Here is a 22,660-nt window from a genome sequence, read left to right on the forward strand (position 1 = left end):
ACTTAGTACTGCCTTTTCTCCCAGGCCTTTTGAAGTTTTCTAGGTATTTGTTTATTCTTCTTACAAAGAAGACTCTTCTTATTTTGGTTTGAACCTTATAGAGTAAGATAAACATGTGGTTGATATGTGTTCTGTTTTCCACATGAAAGATACAGCCAGTCTCCTAAGATTATACGCTCAACGCCCCCCCACCCCCACCCCACTGCCAGAGCAGGAAGAAAGTGTGCAGAAAAGTGAGACGTTTCGGACAGGCCCTGTGATGCTGTCCATGAGACCAGTGCTGGGACAGGGCTGGGCAGGAACACTTCCGCGTGATTTTTGGTAGGACCCCTCACGCCTGTGCTTGGTGGGAGAAGAATGCATATTTCCCCACAGTAGCAGCAGAGAAGGTTTTATGGCACGGAAGAGAAGTGTGAAACAGCTTATGGTGCTGAAAGAAAGAGTTGTCTGATTGGTGGGCATAAGAAGTTGGCTGCTGATTTACATTTTATGTTCTTTAAAAAGAGTTTTATATGTTGCATGTTAGTTTTAAAAAGAGTTGAGCAAAATATTTTTTTCCCTTGAACATAGGATTAATTTCTACTTTTCACTTAAATGCCCTGTCATTGGCATTTGAAGAAAAAAGGCTTTCTACCCTTGCTTTCCTCTAAATGTATAACATTCCAAAGAACTCCATGTGCATCTTTATTTTACAGATGCAGAGACTAAGGCATAGAAATTCAGAGAGTATAACCAACATAGAGGGTGTGTGTGTGGGCTACTGCCTGTCCCAAGCAGAGAAGGGAAGCCACAAGGCAGAAATGTGAACAGTGAGACAGTGCCACCAGTGCAAGATATTGTCAGTAAGGGTCCCAGATGGGGCTAAAACATTTTTTTAAGGAAGTTGAAGAGGGGATTCCATGGAGACCAAAAAGTATAGAGCATGGTAGAGCAAGAGAAAATTTAAATTAAAGGGCTAAGAGGAAATCCCTTATATTTCTTGTAGTCTGTGGGCTGATGTTTATTGTTTTCTAAAAATGATGATCTTTTTGGCTACAAGAGATCCCCTTTTAGGACCTGTTAGCTAGGGATCAATGTTATTTTATAGCAAGCTTATCTAGAATTTTCCTTAATCATTTTTTGGAGAGCATCTCTTTCTTGGGCTACCTAGTTAGTAGTTCTGAGCTCAGGCTCCCCCAAGTCTATATGTACTGCCCCCATGCAGACAAGCAAGCCTGAGGCAGGCTCTGTCTTCATTTTCAGGAGATAAAACTGCATGGCATCAGTAAAAGCCATTATTTTCATGGTAATAACAAGCTTTAACAATTCCTGTATTAGTATTTGATCACTGCATTAATAGAATACAAACTCAGCCATAAAAATTTCTTCTTTTCTTATGGTATCCTCTTCACTGAGGATGTTTGGAAATTACATTTGTAAGGTTTATTTAGACTTCAAATCGTTTTGTGACTATGGCAATTTAAAGATGCATTAAATTAAGCTTATTCCTTTTGCCATCAGAATGTCGATAAGCAGATCGATCATTTAATCTGCAACATAATGGTCATTCCTGAAGGGTAAGTAATAGAAATTCTTAATATATATAAAATATTCTTTCTATTTGGAATATAACTTTTTTTAAAGTAGACTTTTGGTTTTCAACAAAAATGTAGGGAATGTGGAATTAATTGTCATACAATAAAAAAAAGTTGTTGCAGAGCTCCATGAGACAGTCTGTTTTTCTCAGACTACAGCTCTGTGTTGTCATGGTGAGTGGCATCTACCCATTAATGAGAGGAAGTCAAGGTTGCATGGCAGGCTGTATGCTGCCAACACATTCATCCACGCTGGACCTTGGCCTCAAGCATCTTTCATCAGTTGCTTAACTGACCTGGCAGATACCAGGCGTCCCTTGCTGGAGACGGATGGCAGGTCAGGAACAGCTGGGGAGAGGCAGATGGCAAGCCTGCATGTTTCCAGGTCCCATGCTGCCAACCAGCTTAAAAAGGAAGGACCAAAATAGCTTCATTTTTCAATAAGCAAAAATATCCTGACGGTTCATTAGAAGGTGAGCACACACTACCCCAGGCCTATGTTGTAAGAATCCATGACTGCCTGTAGAAAGAGGGGAGGTTGGAAGTTTATTAGGAGGGAATATCATGAGTTTGAGCAGTAGCAATTCATTTTTGAGGGCACAGAGGTCGTTTGTGTATACAGCAATAAAGGGAAATTTCAAATTTTTCTGTTAACATATTGTCAGGGCTCATTATGATTGAACATTATTAAGATAAGAGTAAGAGCCCAAGAGGAGGTAAATGACTCTTAGAGCATTTTTAAGGAACACTTCCATACTTAAATAATGCCAGTGCCTTATTTTATTGCTATTTGCTGATCCTTACCGTAGACCTGGAAGAGTTTCTTCCTGTTAATGGCTCTGTGTTAGAGAATAGCAGATTGTCAGGGCCATTGTCCGCACCTTTCCAAAGACTCTTTGGGGCTTTGTGATGAGAGTTAGGATGAGACCTAGCTTCTGGTCCTTCAGTTTTTGTATTTCCCTCCCCACTGGTTTTGTTATTTCAGCCTGGAGCCTGGCCGTAAAAGGCATGTAAGGGACACATCGGTTTATTCCTGGTGTTGGTTCTAACATTCTACCTAACTTTCCCATTGTCATACAATAAAAAAAAGTTGTTGCAGAGCTCCATGAGACAGTCTGTTTTTCTCAGAAATTACTTATCAAATCTTAGATAGTTACTCTCTTTTATTCCTTCTGTGGAATGAATGGGTCTCCTGGAGGTTCTTGTCCTAAGAGTCCATAGCAGTCCATGCTGCTACAAACATCCATCGACAAGTCTTTATAGGGATGTATGCTTACTTTCCTTTGGTGTAAATGTCTAGGAGTGGAATGGCTCAAGTATATGGTAGGTATATATGTTCCAAAGTGGTGATACCATTTTGCAGTCCCAGCAACAGTTTAGTCCCCCCACATTTTTGCCCACACCTTTGGCCATGCTAGTAGGGTTTAGTGGTATCTCATTGTGGTTTTCATTTGTATTTGCCTAATGACTGATGATGTGGAGTATCTTTTCATGTGCCTATCTGCCACCCATGTATCTCCTTTGGTAGAGTGGCTGTTCAAATCTCTTGCCCATTTTTTTAATTGAGTTCCTTGTTGTCTTATTAATGAATTGTGAGACTTCCTTTTCTCATAGCTATGTCTTTTCATTCATTTAACTGTTTTTTCAAAGAGTGGTTTTTATTTTTGATGGAAGTCCAACTTGTCAATTTTTTTTCTTTTATGGATTGTGGTTTTGTTGTCAGCAAAGAAGTTTTTGCCTAACCCAACACCATAGATATTTTTGCCTTATGTTTTGTTTTAGAAGTTTCATAGTTTTAGAAGTTTACAAGTTTCATAGTTTCATAGACTTTATAGTTAAGACTATGATCCATCCATATATTTTTTTGTGTGTACGATATGAGGTAAAGATCTAAGTTAATCTTTTGGTATCAGAATGCTTAGTTGTATCAGTGCCATTTGTTGAAAAGACTGTTCTTTCTGTACTGAGTTACCTTTGAATATTTGTCAAAAATCAGTTGTTCATATGTATGTGAGTCTGTTTCTGGACTATTTTGTTCCATGGATTTCTGTTCCTTTATCTGTCTTGATGCCAACACCACAGTGTCCTGATGGCTGTAGTTTTATAGTAAGTCTTAAAATTAGTGTAAGTCCTCTAACTTAGTTCTTTTTCAGAATCATTTTGGCTAGTCTCAGTCCTTTGCATCCCATACCCTGTGTACACTCACACACACATACACACACGTGTGTGTGTGTATACACATACATACAAACCTTATTAATGTAGAGAAATTAGGAGCAAAATCAATTCAATAAATATGTATTGAATGCCTAGTATATATTCAGAAACAAGAGTGGTAAAAGGAAAGACTATAAGGGAGATTGACTTTATTAAAGTCAGTAATCATTCTTTTTCCATGGAAGGCAAATTCAAAATGCCATGACAGAATTGAGATGGAAGTACATGAAGACAGATTTCATGCCTGTAAGACAAATGATTCTCAGCTCTGTTTATAAGGGAAGTTCTGAAGCCAATAGAAGATGTAAGAGAATTGTCTTTTAATTTGCCAGAACTGTAGTATGTTCAAAGGAAGAATATGATATAATTACTACAATCGAAAAGATTATAAATCAGTTGGAGATAACAAGGTATGTGGAACAATTCAAAATCAACACAAACCCAGGATATAATAAATAGGTAAATTGATTATATTTTTGTGACAAAATGTGTGTTTTAGAGTGTGCTTTGGGCAGGTAGAGGGATTGATGTCATTATCACCATACATTCATAGACGAGGTGAAACTTGAGACAGCCTTAAAGATTAGATGCGTAGAGGAAACAGGAACAAGTGTTAAAGATGAACAAGCAGTATAGGATAGGGTGAGAACTGGCTTTTTGGAGGTTAATGGGGAACTGCCCTAATGAGAGTTATGAGTGCCTAGTTGGGAGCAGTGAGAAATAAGGGAGGCAGATTATGGAGGGAAGGAAAGAGTTTAAAATCTGTCATTATTATGCCTTGCTAGTAGATGTGTACATTGGTACAACCTCTATAGAGAAAACTGTAGCTACATCTATCAAAATTATGAATGTACATACCCTTTGACCCAGTAATTTCATATGTAGGAATTAAGCCTCCTGATACACAAGTGTAAAATAATATCCATGGCAAAAAATAAAAGATTTTGCCATCAATAGAAGCCTAGTTAAATTAATTCTTCTACAGCTATACAGTGGGCTCTTGAGCAGTGGTTAAAGAGAATGAGACAGCTTTATTTGTATTTCACATGGAACAAGTTATAAAATCCATTCAGTGGAAAAAAACAAGGTGCAGAACTTTTCATTATGTTACCACTATGGTTTCCAGTGTATATGTAATACTATGTGTATATATATGCTTTGATACATGGTGTGTATATATATGTGTGTGTATATATAGACTGTCTCTGGAATGTTACATGCATACACACAAAAACTGATAACATCTTTGGGGGAAGATACCTGCATGAATTTTCACTGAATTCTCTCTTGTACCTCTTGTATATTACTTATTCAAAAAATATTTTATAAAAGATTCTCAAGTTAGTCAGCAGTACATTCTTGAGAAGTGTATATCATAATAAAAGTATTTCAATAATATTAACAGTAAATTTTGTATTGAAAGGGGTATGTTTTGGAGGGAAATGAATGGTCTATGCATAAGATGATATAAGACCTATCCTATGGTAGTTGACAGTGGAAATGAAGAGAGAAATGTTTTGCACATAAGAGGGAGAAAACCTATCAACAGGATTTATGACAGGGTTGAATATAAAGATAGAAAACAAGGAGGGTCAAAAATGAACTGAAAATTGAATCTCAGTAATGAGAAAATGGCTAGTCCATTGATGGAAGTATTGAATTGCAAGTACATTTAGGAGACAGCAAGAGAGTGGCTCTTTCTTTTGCCCTCTCATTTTGCACATACAGATTTCTAAGCTTGCTGCATCACATCTTAGGCCTACCGACCATGTTTAAACTGTTCGAGAGGAACTGATCACAGACATTTCGGGGAAGAACACCTGCCAAAACATTCCTGCATTAGGGTCTTCCAAGGGTCCAGGCACCAGCTGGGAAATTTTAGACTAGGTTGTCTCTGAAGTCCTACTAACTTTTAGAGTCTGTGAGATTGAGACCTGGGAAGGTTAAGCAATTTCCTTAGAACCATGTGGTGAACACCTGACTTCAAGTTCAGAGGTTCGTCAGCTAGACCATTGTATCTCTTTGTGCCAGTTCTTTTTCCTAAGACAGTCTAGGTAATAAACCAGAAGATAAAGACCCAGTGAATACTTACATACTTCATAACAAAGTGGCAAAAAATTAATTAAACCCAGAAAAAAGCTAGCATATACAGAGATTTAGTAGTAACAAATGCATAATCATGAAAAAATGCTGAGACGACCCTGAAGAAATCAGGATGACCTGTATTTTAGGATCAATTTAGTTGCTACTTTGATCTGTAACTTGTAATCAGTTAATGAACTCTCTGGACATCAGCTTCCTAGATGAGCAAATTATCCTGGATGCCTCCCAAGGTACCTTTCTTCTGTGAAGTTCTGTGTTTCTCAATCTCACTGATACAGAAACTGGACTTCATCACCAGAAGCCTCAGACTTTGAAGGCATGAGTTCTGGTCTTTGTTTAGTTTCTCACTCAGAACTTTATTTACCGAAATAGTGGAATTGAAGTTTCAGCCACATTAACCATGAATATCAAAAGAAAAACTAATAGATATAAAATTAAGCCACATCTTGCTGCACTAATGGACAGTGACTGCATTTGGGGTATGGGTGGGGACTTGATAATATGAGTAAATGTAGTAACTACATTGTTTTTTCATATGAAACCTTCATAAGAGTGTATATCAATCATACCTTAATAAAAATTAAAAATAAATAAATAATTAAGCCACAGGAAGTCTTAAGGGGAATCTCTTAATCTCTTCTGAATTTGGATGTCAGGCTTTATTTACCATCCTATTTTTCCATACCTTTAGTAAATTCTTAGTGTGAGAAGTTGAGTATTCACTTTTATTTTTCAGGGAACTAATTTTTGTGCCATATGTATTTGACATTTTCCTGTCCCCTTTCTCTGGAACACCCACCAAGCACCTTGCATATACATGAGATTTAAAAGGAGAGAGTTAAAATAGATCTATTGTAATAGCTGTAGAATCCTTTGGGGATTAAGCCTAAAAAAAACAAAACAAAACAAAACAAAAACCTCTAGTTTCATGCAAAAAGATATACCCTAAGTTGTTTTTTCCACAGTATAAGGTCCTTTGATCCTGAATTCTTTTTGCTGACTATTTTCATTACTTGAAGTCATAATCAGGGTATTAGGAAGTACAGCTGTAGGGCAAAGAGAAAGGCATAAATAAATGTGTTGTCTTATATTTAATAAACAAGGAGATTTAGAAGGGCTTACATTTAAGACCATTTGATTTGAAGCTAATTAAGAGATACTTTTCAGGAGCTGGTAAAATATTTAAGGGAGAGATGAGTAGATAAACAGAAGCTTCAAGAAGATCTTTGTGGAAACAAGTTTCAGTTGATTGCATCATGAGTTTTGAGGCCAATCGCAAGTAAATTCCTGAGTATTTCCAGATGCCATGTGTCTAGGCAAGAGGCCATTTGAGAAGCTAGAAGTATTTATGTGAGTTCTTTTTAGTGGTCTTGGCTGCTATCATTTGCATGATAGATTTCCAGTTATGTTTGTTTTTTACCAAATGGATTTTATATTTTGAGGTCTATTCTGTTCAATAGTAATGCTGACTGTAAGACAAATGCTACCACCATTTCATAACTGTTAATGGGCAAGACTGGGACTTACAACCAGGTCTTCCAACTCTAGGCCATTACAGTATGTGAACGTGTATTTATTTCCTTTTGGCTGTTACATGACTCTTGGAGGCTGCCAAGAGGTGGAACTCAAATAGGTCATTAGTCTTCATTGATAACAGCCAGGCAGAGTTTTACTAAAAAGAGCACTGAAATTATTTGTTGAAGAAAGAACTTGGTGGATCTCATACATATAGATTCTTTTATTCCTCCATTTGCTGAGTCAGTAGCAGGGAATAACAGTTAACAGGAATGGCACACTGACACGATGCTTTCAGACTCCAGCCAGAATGGCTCTGAATGTGCCCTACCCTTTCATATCTTTGCCCTCTCCCCCATCTCCCTTTAGTAGAATACAACCTGTCTTTTAAGGCCTGTCCCAAATTCTGCTACATCCCTAACTTGCCCTGACTTTGACCATTTGAATGTGACCTCCTACCACCCCCCACCATAGAATTTTTTTTTAATCTATTAAGGACTGCTTACTTTGTTTGAAAAGTCAGAAATACATGTTTCTTCTATTTCTTTACTTGAGAATCTGTGTCATATAGTGTAAATAAAAGCATGACCTCTGGAGCAATCTACATAGATTTGAATCCCAGATTTGGAATTAGTTAGCTATATGATACAGTTACTTATACTGTATCATATCCATATAGGGGAGATTAAAATAGTGCCTGTGCTTTAGGATGGTGATAACACTTAAGGAATAAATACATTATAAAGTCCTCAGAACAGTCTTGGAACAGATAAAGCTGGTGTTCAATAAATTTTAGCTTTAATGTTGTCTATAATAGATTGTAACATCTTGAAGAACAGGACTGTTCCTTCCTGAAATTTCTCTCCTTAGGGAAAATGTGTTTGGAACTACACTTTAGGTTTCTAAGACAGTAGTCCCCAACCATTTCCAACATCCCCACTCCAAGGGCATCAAGGTACAAAGATTATCAGGACTCAGTGATAGGGAGAAATAGATGCTTATGAGCACTACGAGTTTAACACCTAGATGGAGAAAATGTCACAGTTTGGGGGAAGCTGCCTGACCCTAAAAGACAATTGAGTTTCATCTGTATACCAATATTGTTAAGTTTTCAGCAGCCAAAAACCAGAAGGGGGCAGCAGAAAGTCATCAGCTTCCCATCTTTCTCTAAAAGGAGAAGCCAAAAGGTGATTCCCAGTTAGGAACAACCTGCCCCGGAACTGTATGTTGTTCTCAAATCAGTAATCAAAATGCAGATTAAATGCAAAAAGAGAAGCCTGTTCTTAGGGCTACAGCATAACTGGAAAACATTTAAATAGTTGAAATAGAAATTGAAGGACTGCTTCCAATGGTTGTAGCTCTGATATCTGGAATGCACAAGTGCTCTGAATGTCTGAAGACGTTTAATGTTGTCAGCATTCCCTACTGTGTATTTTATTTATTGTTTTTCTTCCCCCCAGCTGTAGAAATGAGTAAGAGCTTCTATTTATATACCTTATTATTATAATATGGAAAACTGGGCTGAGTCCTGTGGCCTTGCCTAGATAGAATATACAAGTTTTTACATATTTAAAAATACTTATGAATGCTATTCAGCCATGAGAAGAAAACAAATCCTATCATTTGTAACAACATGGATGGAGCTAGAGGGTATTATACACAGTGAAATAAGCCAGGTGGAGAAAGACAAGTACCAAATGATTTCCCTCATTTGTGGAGTATAACAATGAAGCAAACCTGAAGGAACAAAACAGCAGCAGAACCACAGACTCCAAGAAGGAACTAGTGGTTACCAAAGGTGAGCGGGGAAGGGATGGGGGAGAGTGGGTGGGGAGGCAAGGAGATGGGGATTGAGGGGTATTACGGCTGGTACACATGATGTGAGGGGGATCATGGGGAAGACAGTGTAGCACAGAGAAGACAAGTAGTGACTCTGGCATCTTACTACACTGATGGACAGTGACTTAAGTGGCTTATGGGGAGAACTTGATAATATGGGTGAATGTAGTAACCACAGTGTTTTTCATGTGAAATCATCATAAGAAGGTATATCAATGATATCTTAATAAAAAAGATACTTCCTTATCAAAACAGTAATTACATACTTTTTTCAACTTACAAAGGAAAAAACACTTGCTTCTTAGTGTATTTCTTGCAGGCTTTTAACTATATCTTTTCATTTTATTTGTTTTAAACTATTTGACACTAAATCTCGAATTTCATCTATTATTCAATGCAATTCCAACCAAAATCTCAGCAGAATTTTTTGTACAACCTGAGAAGATAATCCTCAAATGCAAATGAAAGAGGAAAAGGCCATAAATAACTAAAAATAACTAAGACAGTTTTAAGAAGACTAAGAGAAAATGATTGGTCTACCAGATAAGACTTGGAAAGCTATGATAAACAAAAACAAAATGTTTCCTAGACTTAGACAAGCAGACTAGTAGAGCAGAATGGAAAGAGCCCAGGAATGGATCTGTACACATATTGAGATGTTTTACACATCAAAGGGGAAGGGTGGATTAGTTAATAAATGCTTGGACAATTGATTACCTATATGGAAAAAAAATTCCTATGTCAAAATGCACATGTACACACATATTATGTTTAGGTAGATTAAAAACTTAAGTGGCAAAAGCATAAAACTTTTAGAAATGTAGGAGAATGTTAATATTGGTATGACATCGTGAAGGATTTTTTTGAGTAAGACACAAAACACATAGCTGATAGAAGATTGAAAAATTTTAATGCATTAAAATTAAAAAGTTCTACGAGGATTAAAGATGGCAGCGTGAGAGGAGAGACAGAGGCTTTCTCCTAAAACTGGATACAATTAGAAAATATAATTGGCGCAACTAATCCTGAGGCAGCAACAGGAAAGAGGATGGCGCCAGACTGCATACACGTGGAGAAAAGAGCAGACCTCACCGAACGGGATAACGTACCAGAGCTGTGACTCAGAGGGAATTGAGCCCTTCCCCCACCCCAGCTCACTGGGGGAGGAAGTGAAACTCACCAGGGAGGGAGTGGAAGGCTTGGGACTGCTGAATACCTAGCTCTGGAGATCTGTGCTGGGAGCACAAACCTACATTTCATGGTGCTTTCATCATACTCTTCTGATTACGGAGTTGGAAAGCTGGGACAGGCGGAGTTCCTGGGGAAACTGGGATTCCGGCCGCTTGTGGAAAGCAGGGATCCATATCCGGCTGCTCTGGAACAAAAGCTTATATCTGTGTGCTCTGCCCACTGGTTCAGGCAGTGGAGACAGGCACAGCAGCCGGGAAGCGGGGAACAGCTCTTTCCTCCCTCCAGGGACCTATACCGCCCCCCTGCGACCCCTGACATGCTTCAGGGGCTGAGCAGCTCCAGAATAGAGCTTCTGGATACGAGACGGCACCATATACAAATATGAAACGCCAAAGAAACCTGATCCAGAGTAAAATTATTAATACAACTCCCAAGAAAAATTTAAGTGATATGTACCTCGTGACTCTTCCGGGAAAGGGAGTTCAAAATAAAAATGGTCAACATGCTAATGGAGGTATGGAAAGACATCCAAGAACTCAGGAATGAATTCAGGTTGGAGATCCAATCGTTGAAGAGCACATGGAGGGTATTAAAAGCAGGTTGGCTCTGGTGGAGGAGACGATAAATGAAATAGAAACTAGAGAACAGGAATACAAAGAAGCTGAGGCACAGAGAAAAAAAATGAACTCTAAGAATGAAAGAATATTGAGAGAACTGTGTGACCAGTCCAGATGGAACAATATTCGCATTATAGGGGTACCAGAAGAAGAAGAGAGAGAGAGAAAGGGATAGAAAGTGTCTTTGAGGAGGTAATTGCTGAAAACTTCCCCAGTTTGGGGAAGGAGATAGTCTCCCAGGCCATGGAGATCCACAGATCTCCCAACACAAGAAACCCAAGGAAGACAACACCAAGACACATAGTAATTAAAATGGAAAACATCAAGGATAAGGACAGACTGTTAAAAGCAGACAGAGACAGAAATAAGATCACATACAAAGGAAAGCCCATCAGGCTAAAATCAGACTTCTCAGCAGAAACCTTATAGGCCAGAAGGGAGTGGCATGATGTACTTAGTGCAATGAAGCAGAAGGGCCTGGAACCAAGATTAGTTTATCCAGCAAGATTGTCATTTAAACTTGAAGGAGGGATTAAACAATTTCCAGATAAGCAAAAGCTGAGAGAATTTACGTCTCACAAACCATCACTACAGTCTATTTTGGAGGGACTGCTATAGATGGAAGGGTTAAATAACTGTCACCAGAGGTAATAAAACCACAATAAAGAAAATAGAACAGTTAATTAATAAGCAAATGCAAAATTAAATTAACTATCCCCAAAGTCAATCAAGGGATAGACAAAATGTACAGAATATGATACCTAATATATAAAGAATGGAGGAGGAAGAAAGAAGAGGAGAAACAGAAAAGAACCTTTAGGTTGTGTTTGTAATAGCATATTAAGTGAGTTGTTAGACTCTTAGATAGTAAGGAAGTTAACCTTGAACCTTTGGTGATGACAAATCCAAAGCCTGCAATGGCAACAAGTACATACCTATCGAAAATCACCCTAAATGTAAATGGACTGAATGCACCAATCAAAAGACACAGAGTATTAGAATGGATAAAAAAGCAAGACCCATCTATATGCTGCTTACATGAGACTCACCTCAAACCCAAAGACATGCACAGACTAAAAGTCAAGGGATGGAAAAAGATATTTCATGCAAACAAGGAGAAAAAAGCAGGTGTTGCAGTACTAGTATCAGACAAAATAGACTTCAAAACAAAGAAAGTAACAAGAGATAAAGAAGGACACTACATAATGATAAAGGGGTCAGTCCAACAAGAGGATATAACCATTGTAAATATATATGCACCCAACACAGGACCACCAGCATATGTGAGACAAATACTAACAGAACTAAAGGAGGAAATCGAATGTAATACATTCATATTGGGAGACTTCAAGACACCATTCACTCCAAAGGACAGATCCATCAGACAGAAAATAAGTAAGGACACAGAGGCACTGAAGAACACACTAGAACAGATGGACCTAATAGACATCTATAGAACTCTACACCCAAAAGCAACAGGATACACATTCTTCTCAAGTGCACATGGAACATTCTCCAGAATAGACCACATACTAGGCCACAAAAAAGAGCCTCAGGAAATTCAAAAAGATTGAAATTTTACCAACCAACTTTTCAGACCACAAAGGTATAAAACTAGAACTAAATTGTATGAAGAAAGCAAAAAGGGCCACAAACACATGGAGGCTTAACAACATGCTCCTAAATAATCAGTGGATCAACGACCAAATTAAAATAGAAATCAAGCAATATATGGAAACAAATGACAACAACAATACAAAGCTCCAACTTCTGTGGGACGCAGCAAAAGCAGTGTTAAGAGGAAAGTATATAGCAATCCAGGCATATTTAGAAAAGGAAGAACAAACCCAAATGAATAGTCTAATGTCACAATTATCGAAATTGGAAGAAGAACAAATGAGGCCTAAAGTCAGCAGAAGGAGGGGCATAATAAAGATCAGAGAAGAAATAGATAAAATTGAGAATAAAACAATAGAAAAAATCAATGAAACCAAGAGCTGGTTCTTTGAGAAAGTAAACAAAACAGATAAGATTAGGAGAAAAAGAAAATCAACACACATCAACAGAATCAGAAATGAGAAAAGAAACATCATGACAGACCCCACAGAATTACAAAAAATTATTAGAGAATACTAAGAAAACCTATATGCCAACAAGCTGGAAAACCTAGAAGAAATGGACAACTTCCTAGAAAAATACAGCCTTCCAAGACTGACCAAGGAAGAAACACAAAATCTAAACAAACCAATTACCAGCAAAGAAATTGAAATGGCAATCAAAAAACTACTCAAGAACAAAACCCCCGGGCCAGATGTATTTACCTCGGAATTTTATCACACATACATAGAAGATATAATACCCATTCTCCTTAAAGTTTTCCAAAAAATAGAAGAGGAGGCAATACTGCCAAACTCATTCTATGTAGCCAACATCACCCTAATACCAAAACCAGGCAAAGACCCCACCAAAAAAAATTACAGACCAATATCCCTGATGAACATAGATGCAAAAATACTCAACAAAATATTAGCAAACCGAATTCAAAAATACATTAAAAGGATCATACACCATGACCAAGTGGGATTCATCCCAGGGATGCAAGGATGGTACAACATCCAAAAATCCATCAACATCATCCACCACATCAACAAAAAGAAGGACAAAAACCACATGATCATCTCCATAGATGCTGAAAAAGCATTCGACAAAATTCAACATCCATTCATGATAAAAACTCTCAACAAAGTGGGTATAGAGGGCAAGTACCTCAACATAATAAAGGCCATATATGAATAAACCCACAGCCAACATCATACTAAACAGTGAGAGGCTGAAAGCTTTTCCTCTGAGATCGGGAACAAGAAAGGGATGCCCACTATCCCCACTGTTATTCAACGTAGTACTGCAGGACCTAGCCACAGCAATTAGACAAAACAAAGAAATACAAGGAACCCAGATTGGTAAAGAAGAAGTTAAACTGTCAGTATTTGGAGATGACATGATATTGTACATAAAAAAACCCTAAAGACTCCACTCTAAAACTACTAGAACTGATAATGGAATTCAGCAAACTTGCAGGATACAAAATTAACACACAGAAATCTGTGACTTTCCTATACACTAACAATGAACCAATAGAAAGAGAAATCAGGAAAACAATTCCATTCACAATTGCATCAAAGAGAATAAAATACTTAGGAGTTAACCTGACCAAGGAAGTGAAAGACTTGTACCCTGAAAACTATAAGACACTCTTAAGAGAAATTAAAGAGGACACTAACAAATGGAAACTCATCCCATGCTCCTGGCTAGGAAGAATTAATATCATCAAAATGGCCATCATGCCCAAAGCAATATATAGATTTGACGCAAACCCTATCAAATTACCAACAGCGTTCTTTAACGAACTAGAACAAATAGTTCAAAAATTCATATGGAAACACCAAAGACCCCGAATAGCCAAAGCAATCCTGAGAAGGAAGAATGAAGTGGAGGGGATCTCTCTCCCCAACTTCAAGCTCTACCACAAAGCCACAGTAATCAAGACAATTTGGTACTGGCACAAGAACAGAGCCACAGACCAGTGGAACAGAATAGAGACTCCAGACATTAACCCAAACATATATGGTCAATAAATATATGATAAAAGAGCCATGGTCATACAATGGGGAAATGACAGTCTCTTCAACAGATGGTGCTGGCAAAACTGGACTGCTACATGTATGGGAATGAAACCTGGTCACTGTCTAACCCCATACACAAAAGTAAATTTGAAATGGATCAAAGACCTGAATGTAAGTCGTGAAACCATAAAACTCTTAGAAAAAAACATAGGCAAAAATCTCTTGGACATATAAACATGAGTGACTTCTTCATGAACATATCTCCCCAGGCAAGGAAAACAAAAGCAAAAATGAACAAGTGGGACTATATCAAGTTGGAAAGCTTCTGTACAGCAAAGGACACCACCAACAGAACAAAAAGGCATCCTACAGTATGAGAGAATATATTCATAAATGACATCCCATGAAGGGTTGGCATCCAAAATATATAAAGAGTACATGTACCTCAACAAACAAAAAGCAAATAATCCAATTAAAAAATGGGCAGAGGAGCTGAACAGACAGTTCTCCAAAGAAGAAATTCAGATGGCCAACAGTCACATGAAAAGATGCTCCACATCGCTAGTCATCAGAGAAATGCAAATTAAAACCACAATGAGATATCACCTCACACCAGTAAGGATTGCCACTGTCCAAAAGACAAACAACAACAAATGTTGGCGAGGTTGTGGAGAAAGGGGAACCCTCCTACACTGCTGGTGGGAATGTAAATTAGTTCAACCATTGTGGAAAGCAGTATGGAGGTTCCTCAAAAAGCTCAAAGTAGAAATACCATTTGACCTAGGAATTCCACTTCTAGGAATTTACCCTAAGAATGCAGCAGCCCAATTTGAAAAAGACAGATGCACCCCTATGTTTATCGCAGCACTATTTACAATAGCCAAGAAATGGAAGCAACCTAAGTGTCCATCAGCAGATGAATGGATAAAGAAGATGTGGTACATATACATAATGGAACATTATTCAGCCATAATAAGAAAACAAATGATACCATTTGCAACAACATGGATGGAGCTAGAGGGTATTATGCCCAGTGAAATAAGCCAGGCATAGAAGGACAAGTACCAAATGATTTCGCTCATATGTGGAGTATAAGAACAAAGAAAAACTGAAGGAACAAAACAGCAGCAGACTCACAGAACCCAGGAATGGACTAACAGTTACCAAAGGGAAAGGGACTGGGGAGGATGGGTGGGAAGGGAGGGATAAGGTTGGGGAAAAAGAATGGGGGCCTTATGATTAGCATGTATAATGTGGCAGGGGCCATAGGGAGGGATGTGCAACACAGAAGTCGTGATTCTATAGCATCTTACTACGCTGATGGACAGTGACTGTAATGGGGTTTGTTGTGGGGTACTTAGTGAAGGGGGGAGTCTAGTAAACATAATGTTTTTCATGTAATTGTAGATTAATGATAAAATGAATTAAAAAATACTAGAAAAAAATTAAAAAGTTCTATACCACAAGAGAGACCATTAACAAATTAAAAGAAGTGGAAGACAAGGGAAAGAACGGCAATGCATATAACTGACAAAAATTAGTATCGACACAACTAATATGAGAAGATAATTCAAAAGAAAAACGGATAGAGGATTTGAACTGCAAGTCACAGAATGAAAAATCCAGACTGTCCATAAATATATGAAAAGATGCTCTTTTTCTCATCAGCTTGAGGAATAATAGTCTATTGGATGCTGTTTTTTTATTGCAGGATGAGCATTGATACAATTGTCATCAGTGGTCTCTCAATTTCTATTTCAACTGTTTAAATGCTTTACAGTCATGCTCCCAGCCCTCAGTATTCAGATAAGTTGCATATTAAAATGCTGTATTTACACATTAATCAGATACAAAAAATGAGGTCTATATAGTAATAATTGTGGTAAAGAAGAGGGGCCACTGGTACTCTGATTCATTACCAGTGGAAGTTGAAAATTGAATAGCCACCTTGAAGAGCAGTTTGGCAATATGAAGTGAAGTGAGGATGGGCATGGTCTTCAACTCAGCATTCTACTCTTGGGCCAATGCCTCAGAAAAACTCTGGCATGTACAAGGAGTAAGCTGTAAGAATATTCGTTGTAGCATTGCTCATAATAGTAAAAAGTAGAGACAACTTAAGTGTTCAGCAGGAAAATAGATAAAGTTTGATGGATGCATACAATAGAATACTTCACAGCAGTGGAGAATGAGCTTAAGCTATTTGTATTAGCATGGTTGTCTCAAAACATGAGTGAAACAAGCATGGTGAAGAAACATTCTCATAGTATAATATATCATTTATGTAGCTTGAAAACATGCAAAATTATAGCATATATGTTTATATGGATATAGTATGAAGTATAAGAATATAAAAATATGTCCAATAATGATAAACAAAAAATTCAGGATGTTATTTACTTGTGAAGAAAGTCAGTAGGGTAGGAGGAGAATCAGAAGATGTATATAGAGGGCTTCAACTGCATCTATAAGGCTTTGTTTTTTAACAACAACAAAAAAAAGTCGAATAACTATGACAAAGGTAAGTTGTCAGGGACATGCCTGTTCTCTAAACTTTTCTGAATGTTTAAAGTACTTCGTAATGTTTTAATCTCTTCTCCCATGACACAGAAGAAAAATCTGTTTTCACATTTGTTGAAAAATTTATTTGAAACACATTTGAGGCTGATTTCCTTCTCGATTCTTCTTTGGAAAAATCCTGAGGTAGGACTGCTTTGGCAAGAAAGACAGGGTAAATGTTTGGGCCAGATAACTACCCCCTTTCTAGGGATAACTGTCCCAGGTTTGATATGGGTCTTTTCTACATAAAACCCCTTAAAAATGTAAAAACTATTCTTAGCTCACAGGCTGTACAAAAACACAGGCTACAGCCAAATGTGGCCCATAGGTCCTAGGTTGCCAACCCTTGATCTATTCCCTTACCTACTTTCCCTGTTCTTAACACATTTTCAAAAGGGGAAAACTCCAGTGTGTCACTTCATGCATCTTGTTTTGTTTTGTTTTGTTTTCTTTGAGGGGAAAAAGTAAAGACTAACACTTAAGCAAATTCCTGTGCTGTCTGATTTTGCAACTTGGACATTGAGGAAAAACAATCCATTGGATGGCAGTTTTATATCCTAGATTGAGCATAGATATAATTATCATCAGCCTGTATTAAATGTTAAATAACAGCAGATGGCTGGCATATGTTCCCTTTTTATACAGGTTCCAGAAGAGGTAAGATGATCTCGTTAACTGATGGACACCCAACTTATAAGATACTGTTTACTGATACTTATAGTTTGACCATTTATTTAGGCATTTATCTTACATAACTACTATACAATGATTAAAATCCAAACATCTAGCAATAATACAAAAGTACTATCTAATATGCAGTCCATATTCAAATTTTGTCAGTTGCTCCCAGAAATGTTCTTTTTGTTTTTTTTTCCTAGTCTGGAATCCAAACCAGGATTGCACATTATATTTAGTTGCCATGTTTCTTTAGTCTCCTTTAATTTGGAGTAGTTCTTCAGTCTCTGTGTGTGTGTGTGTGTGTGTGTTGACCTTAACATTTTTTAAGAGTGTAGGCCAGTGATTCGGTAGAATGTCCCTCATTTTAGGTTTCTCTGGTATTTCCTAGAAAGGAAGGAGTCTGTGGACAGGAGTATCACAGAAGTGATATTGTGCTTAGTGCACCATTACCAGGAAATGCATTTTGATAGTTCATTCCTGTATTAGTAAAGTTAATTTTGGTCACCTTATAAAGGTGGTATCTACCAGATTTGGCCACTATAAATTCACTGTTGTTCCTTTGTAATTAGGAAGTTATTTGTAGGGAGATACTTTGAGATGATGAAATATCCTATTCTTCATCAACTAAACCCACTAACATTGGCATCCTTTGATGATTTTCTAATTGCACCATTTCTTCAATATTTTAAAGTTGGAAAATAAAGTTTAGAAAAATCATTTACAATAACATCAAAACCCATAAAACACTTAGAAATTGTCCTTCCTATGAAAAAGAAGCTTGTCTTTCCCCTCATTTATTTATTAATTCATTTCTATTATAATGACTCATGATTTTATTTTACTCAGTAAGTTATAATCCATTATTTATTCTGATGCTCAAAATGCCCCTAATTTAGTCAATAGGGAGACCCTGTCTCTTGCATTGTTTCGCTGTGTCTCTGTAATTCTTTGAGCACTTTCTAGCACTAAAATATATTTTAGTCTCATCTTATACTTTACCTACCCCAGCCCTGGAATCAGCCATTTTCCCAAACAGCTGCTCAATTATGCTAAATAGTTTTTCTACAAATATAGAGGTAATCATATGGGCTTTGATTGGTTTTCAGATGTTAACCCAGCCTTGCATTCCTGGGATGAATTCCCAAGAATGTATTGTGCAGAGGTATTCCTAAGTTAATTTGTTAATATTTGTCCAAAATATGTTGTCAGTAATACTCATGTCCAAATTTCATTGTTTACAACATACCTGTGTGGTTTTGGCATCAGGATTATGTGAAGTCATAAGAGGTATTGGAAAGTCTTCTCTCCTTTTATTTTCTGACATTTTGTGTCAGATTTATATTATTTTTGCAATATGTTATAGCATTCACCAGTGAAGTCACATGAGCCTGGAGTTCTCTTCTTAAGAAGATTTAAATTACGTAATAGTATTTTCAAATAGTTACATGGCTTCTCAAGGTAGTTTTATTTTGTATTTTTCATTATTGGTGAGGTTGACATATTCTAACATGCTTAAAAATCATTCCTGTTTCTGAGAACTTTCTTTTCTTATAATTTGCCCTGTCTTTCTGCTAGGTTGTTAGTCTTATTGATTTGTAGTACTCTCAGTACTCTTGAATTGGCAACTATTTTTCTCATTTCTTTTTGTCTTTTTTAAATTAGTTTGTTTTATGATAGTTTTTACTATGAATGTCTACATACATTTTTATATATTATATAATTTATTATATATCAGTCTTTTCTTTTATGGCATTTGCATTAGACTAAGAATGACATTCTCCATCCCAAAACATTTTCCCACATTTTCTTTCAGTGAATGTATGCTTTGTTTTCAACATGGAAATACAGTTTGTCTGGAATTTATTTTGTCTTAATTATTTGCAGTACAGGTCCATTCAGACACATACCCTGACACATGCATAAAACAAATGGCTAGCTAAATATCCTAATGCCATTTATTGAAAAATCCATCTTTTGCTAAAGGATATAATAAGCTGCCGTAAGAGATGCTCATTTCTTGTTTGGGTTTGGGTCTCTCTGAACTTTCTGTGCTGTTCCACTGATCTGCCTTTTCATCCAGTTGCATCACACTTGTTTAAGGTAGCTTTCTAGTATGTTTTAATATCAGGGGGAATGGTCCACAATCCTGTCTACCTCTTTACCTCCGTTATCCCCTTTTCTCCTGTGTCAGACAACTTTGTTGTCAGAATATTTTCCAAATACCTTATTTGCCTGTACATCCCTCCTTCCACTCCCTCCTGGTGAGGTTCAAGTGATAGTAAAAAGTCTCAGCTATGAGACCAGAACCTCAAATAGCTTTTGGAGCATCTTTGTGGAAAAAGAAAAAGACTGCCTCTCTCTAACAGGAAAATTAGAGAAAAAGCACCATTTTCTGAAAAAATGCGGCCTTATACCTGATAACATACTTGCCAGGGCCAGTTTTAATCCCTGTTCACACTTTTTGACAGTGCTCAAAATGAATCACTTTAAAAGGCCAACCTGTATATAACATATTTGAATTGTACTGTACCACATAAATAGTGTAGTCAGTGAAAGAATTACCAGGAAAGGCAGATGTATATTCTTTCCCTTGCCACCTCCTCCCCATTTGAGCTGCTAGTCCCAGAGCTGGCTGATTATATCATTCAATAATGTGCTTTCATAAGTGGGGGTACAAGTGGCTGTGCACACTTTAACTCTCTGCCTTTGGGAATGCTCAGGCAGATTGGGATGAGAGTGAACAAACGTCTTGGAAGTCCATTTGGCCACCTATCGATTGGAATAACATCATGGGTCATCAAGATAAAGTCAAATAATAATAATTGCTTGTATCACTACAAAAGTACATTTTCATCTCATTTTTGTTTATCATCCTCATATAAAAGCCTGCAAAACTGAAGCAGCAGATACAGTTTTTGCCTTTCTAATGTGCATGAAGGAAGTAAGCCAGAGAAGAAACATTTCCAAGGTCAAACAGCTAGTGAGGGACAGCAGAGGGCCTTGCTCCTAGTCTTTTAAAGTTAGGGGTTCTTCCTCTGAGACCAAAAGAACACTTATTTCTTATATCACCCAGTCTCATAAAAACATTATTTGTCAGCTTCACAAACATCCAGACAGGTTAAATTTCAATCATCAAGAAATTTTGGTGTTGTGAAAGTACAGATGTTAACCCAGCTCCTAAAAGTACACACTCATATTTCTGGCCTTTTCCTATCACCTTCCCTAATGGTGCCAAAACAGCTCCTATTCCAAAATATTCATGGTGTAAAGGGAGTAATAATATCTTTTTTTTCTTTAATTTTTTATTAAGGTATGATTGATATATACTCTTATGAAGGTTTCAAATGGAAAAAACAATGTGGTTACTACATTTAAACATATTATCAAGTCCCCACCCATACCCCAATGCAGTCACTGTCCATCAGTGGAGCAAGATGCCACAGATCCACTATGTGCCTTCTCTGTGCTACACTGTTCTCCCCATGATCCTCCACACCATGTGTACTAAACAGAATACCCCTCAATCCCCTTCTCCCTCCCTCCCCACCCACCCTCCCACACCCCTCCCCTTTGGTAACCACTAGTTCATTCTTGGAGTCTCTGAGTCTGCTACCATTTTGTTCCTTCAGTTTTGCTTCGTTGTTACACTCCACAAATGAGGGAAATCATTTGGCATTTTTCTTCCTCCACATGGCTTATTTCACTGAGCATAATGTCCTCCAGCTCCATCCGTGTTGTTGCAAATGATAGGATTTGTTTCTTTCTTATGGCTGAATAGTATTCCATTGTGTATATGTACCACATCTTCCTTATCCATTCATCTACTGATGGACATTAAGGTTGCTTCCATATCTTGGCTTTTGTAAAAAGTGCTGCAGTAAACATAGGGGTGCATATGTCTTTTGAATCTGAGAACTTGTATTCTTTGGGTAAATTCCAAGGAGTGGGATTCCTGGGTCAAATGGTATTTCTATTTTTAGTTTTTTGAGAGACCTCCATATTGCTTTCCACAATGGCTGAACTAGCTTACATTCCCACCAGCAGTGTACAAGGGTTCCCCTTTCTCTGCATCCTCACCAGCATTTGTTGTTCTTAGTTTTTTCGATGCTGGCCATCCTTACTGGTGTGAGGTGATATCTCACTGTGGTTTTAATTTGCATTTCCCTGATGATTAGTGTGTCTATTGGCCATGTGAATTTCTTCTTTGGAGAACTGTCTCTTCATATCCTTTGCCCATTTGTTAATCAGGTTATTTGGTTTTGGGGTGTTGAGGCGTGTAACTTCTTTATATATTTTGGATGTTAACCCGTTGTCGGGTATGTCATTTACAAATATATTCTCCCATACTGTACGATGCCTTTTTGTTTTGTTGATGGTGTCCTTTGATGTACAGAAACTTCTTAGTTTGATGTAGTCCCATGAGTTCATTTTTGCTTTTGTTTCCCTTGCTCGAGGACATGAGTTCAGGAAAAAGTTGCTCATGCTTATATTCAGGAGATGTTTGCCTATGTTGTCTTGTAAGAGTTTTATGATTTCATGACTTACATTCAAGCCTTTAATCCATTTCGAGTTTACTTTTGTGTATGGGGTTAAACAATAATCCAGTTTCATTCTCTTGCATGTAGCTGTCCAGTTTTGCCAACTCCAGCTGTTGAAGAGGCTGTCATTTCCCCATTGTATGTCCATGGCTCCGTTATAATATATTAATTGACTATATATAGTTGGGTTTATATCAGGCTTCACTTTT

The 22,660-nt window shown here is 37.4% G+C and overlaps 1 protein-coding gene across 12 annotated transcripts in view; it reads left to right on the plus strand.

Moving 5' to 3' along the window:
- The window catches only part of MRPS27 (mitochondrial ribosomal protein S27), a 137,218-nt gene that overhangs the window by 29,744 nt on the left and 84,814 nt on the right, over nucleotides 1–22,660 (plus strand). The window contains exon 3 of one of the 12 annotated variants that reach the window (XM_073235283.1): nucleotides 1,501–1,556. The exons of the other annotated variants lie outside the window; for them this stretch is intronic. Coding sequence (XP_073091384.1) covers nucleotides 1,540–1,556 — 17 coding nt within the window. The 5' untranslated portion in view covers nucleotides 1,501–1,539. The remainder of the gene's footprint in view (nucleotides 1–1,500; nucleotides 1,557–22,660) is intronic. 12 annotated transcript variants of the gene reach the window in all.

Source organism: Manis javanica, chromosome 1 (assembly GCF_040802235.1).
Source record: "Manis javanica isolate MJ-LG chromosome 1, MJ_LKY, whole genome shotgun sequence".
Classification (NCBI taxonomy): Eukaryota; Metazoa; Chordata; class Mammalia; order Pholidota; family Manidae; genus Manis; species Manis javanica.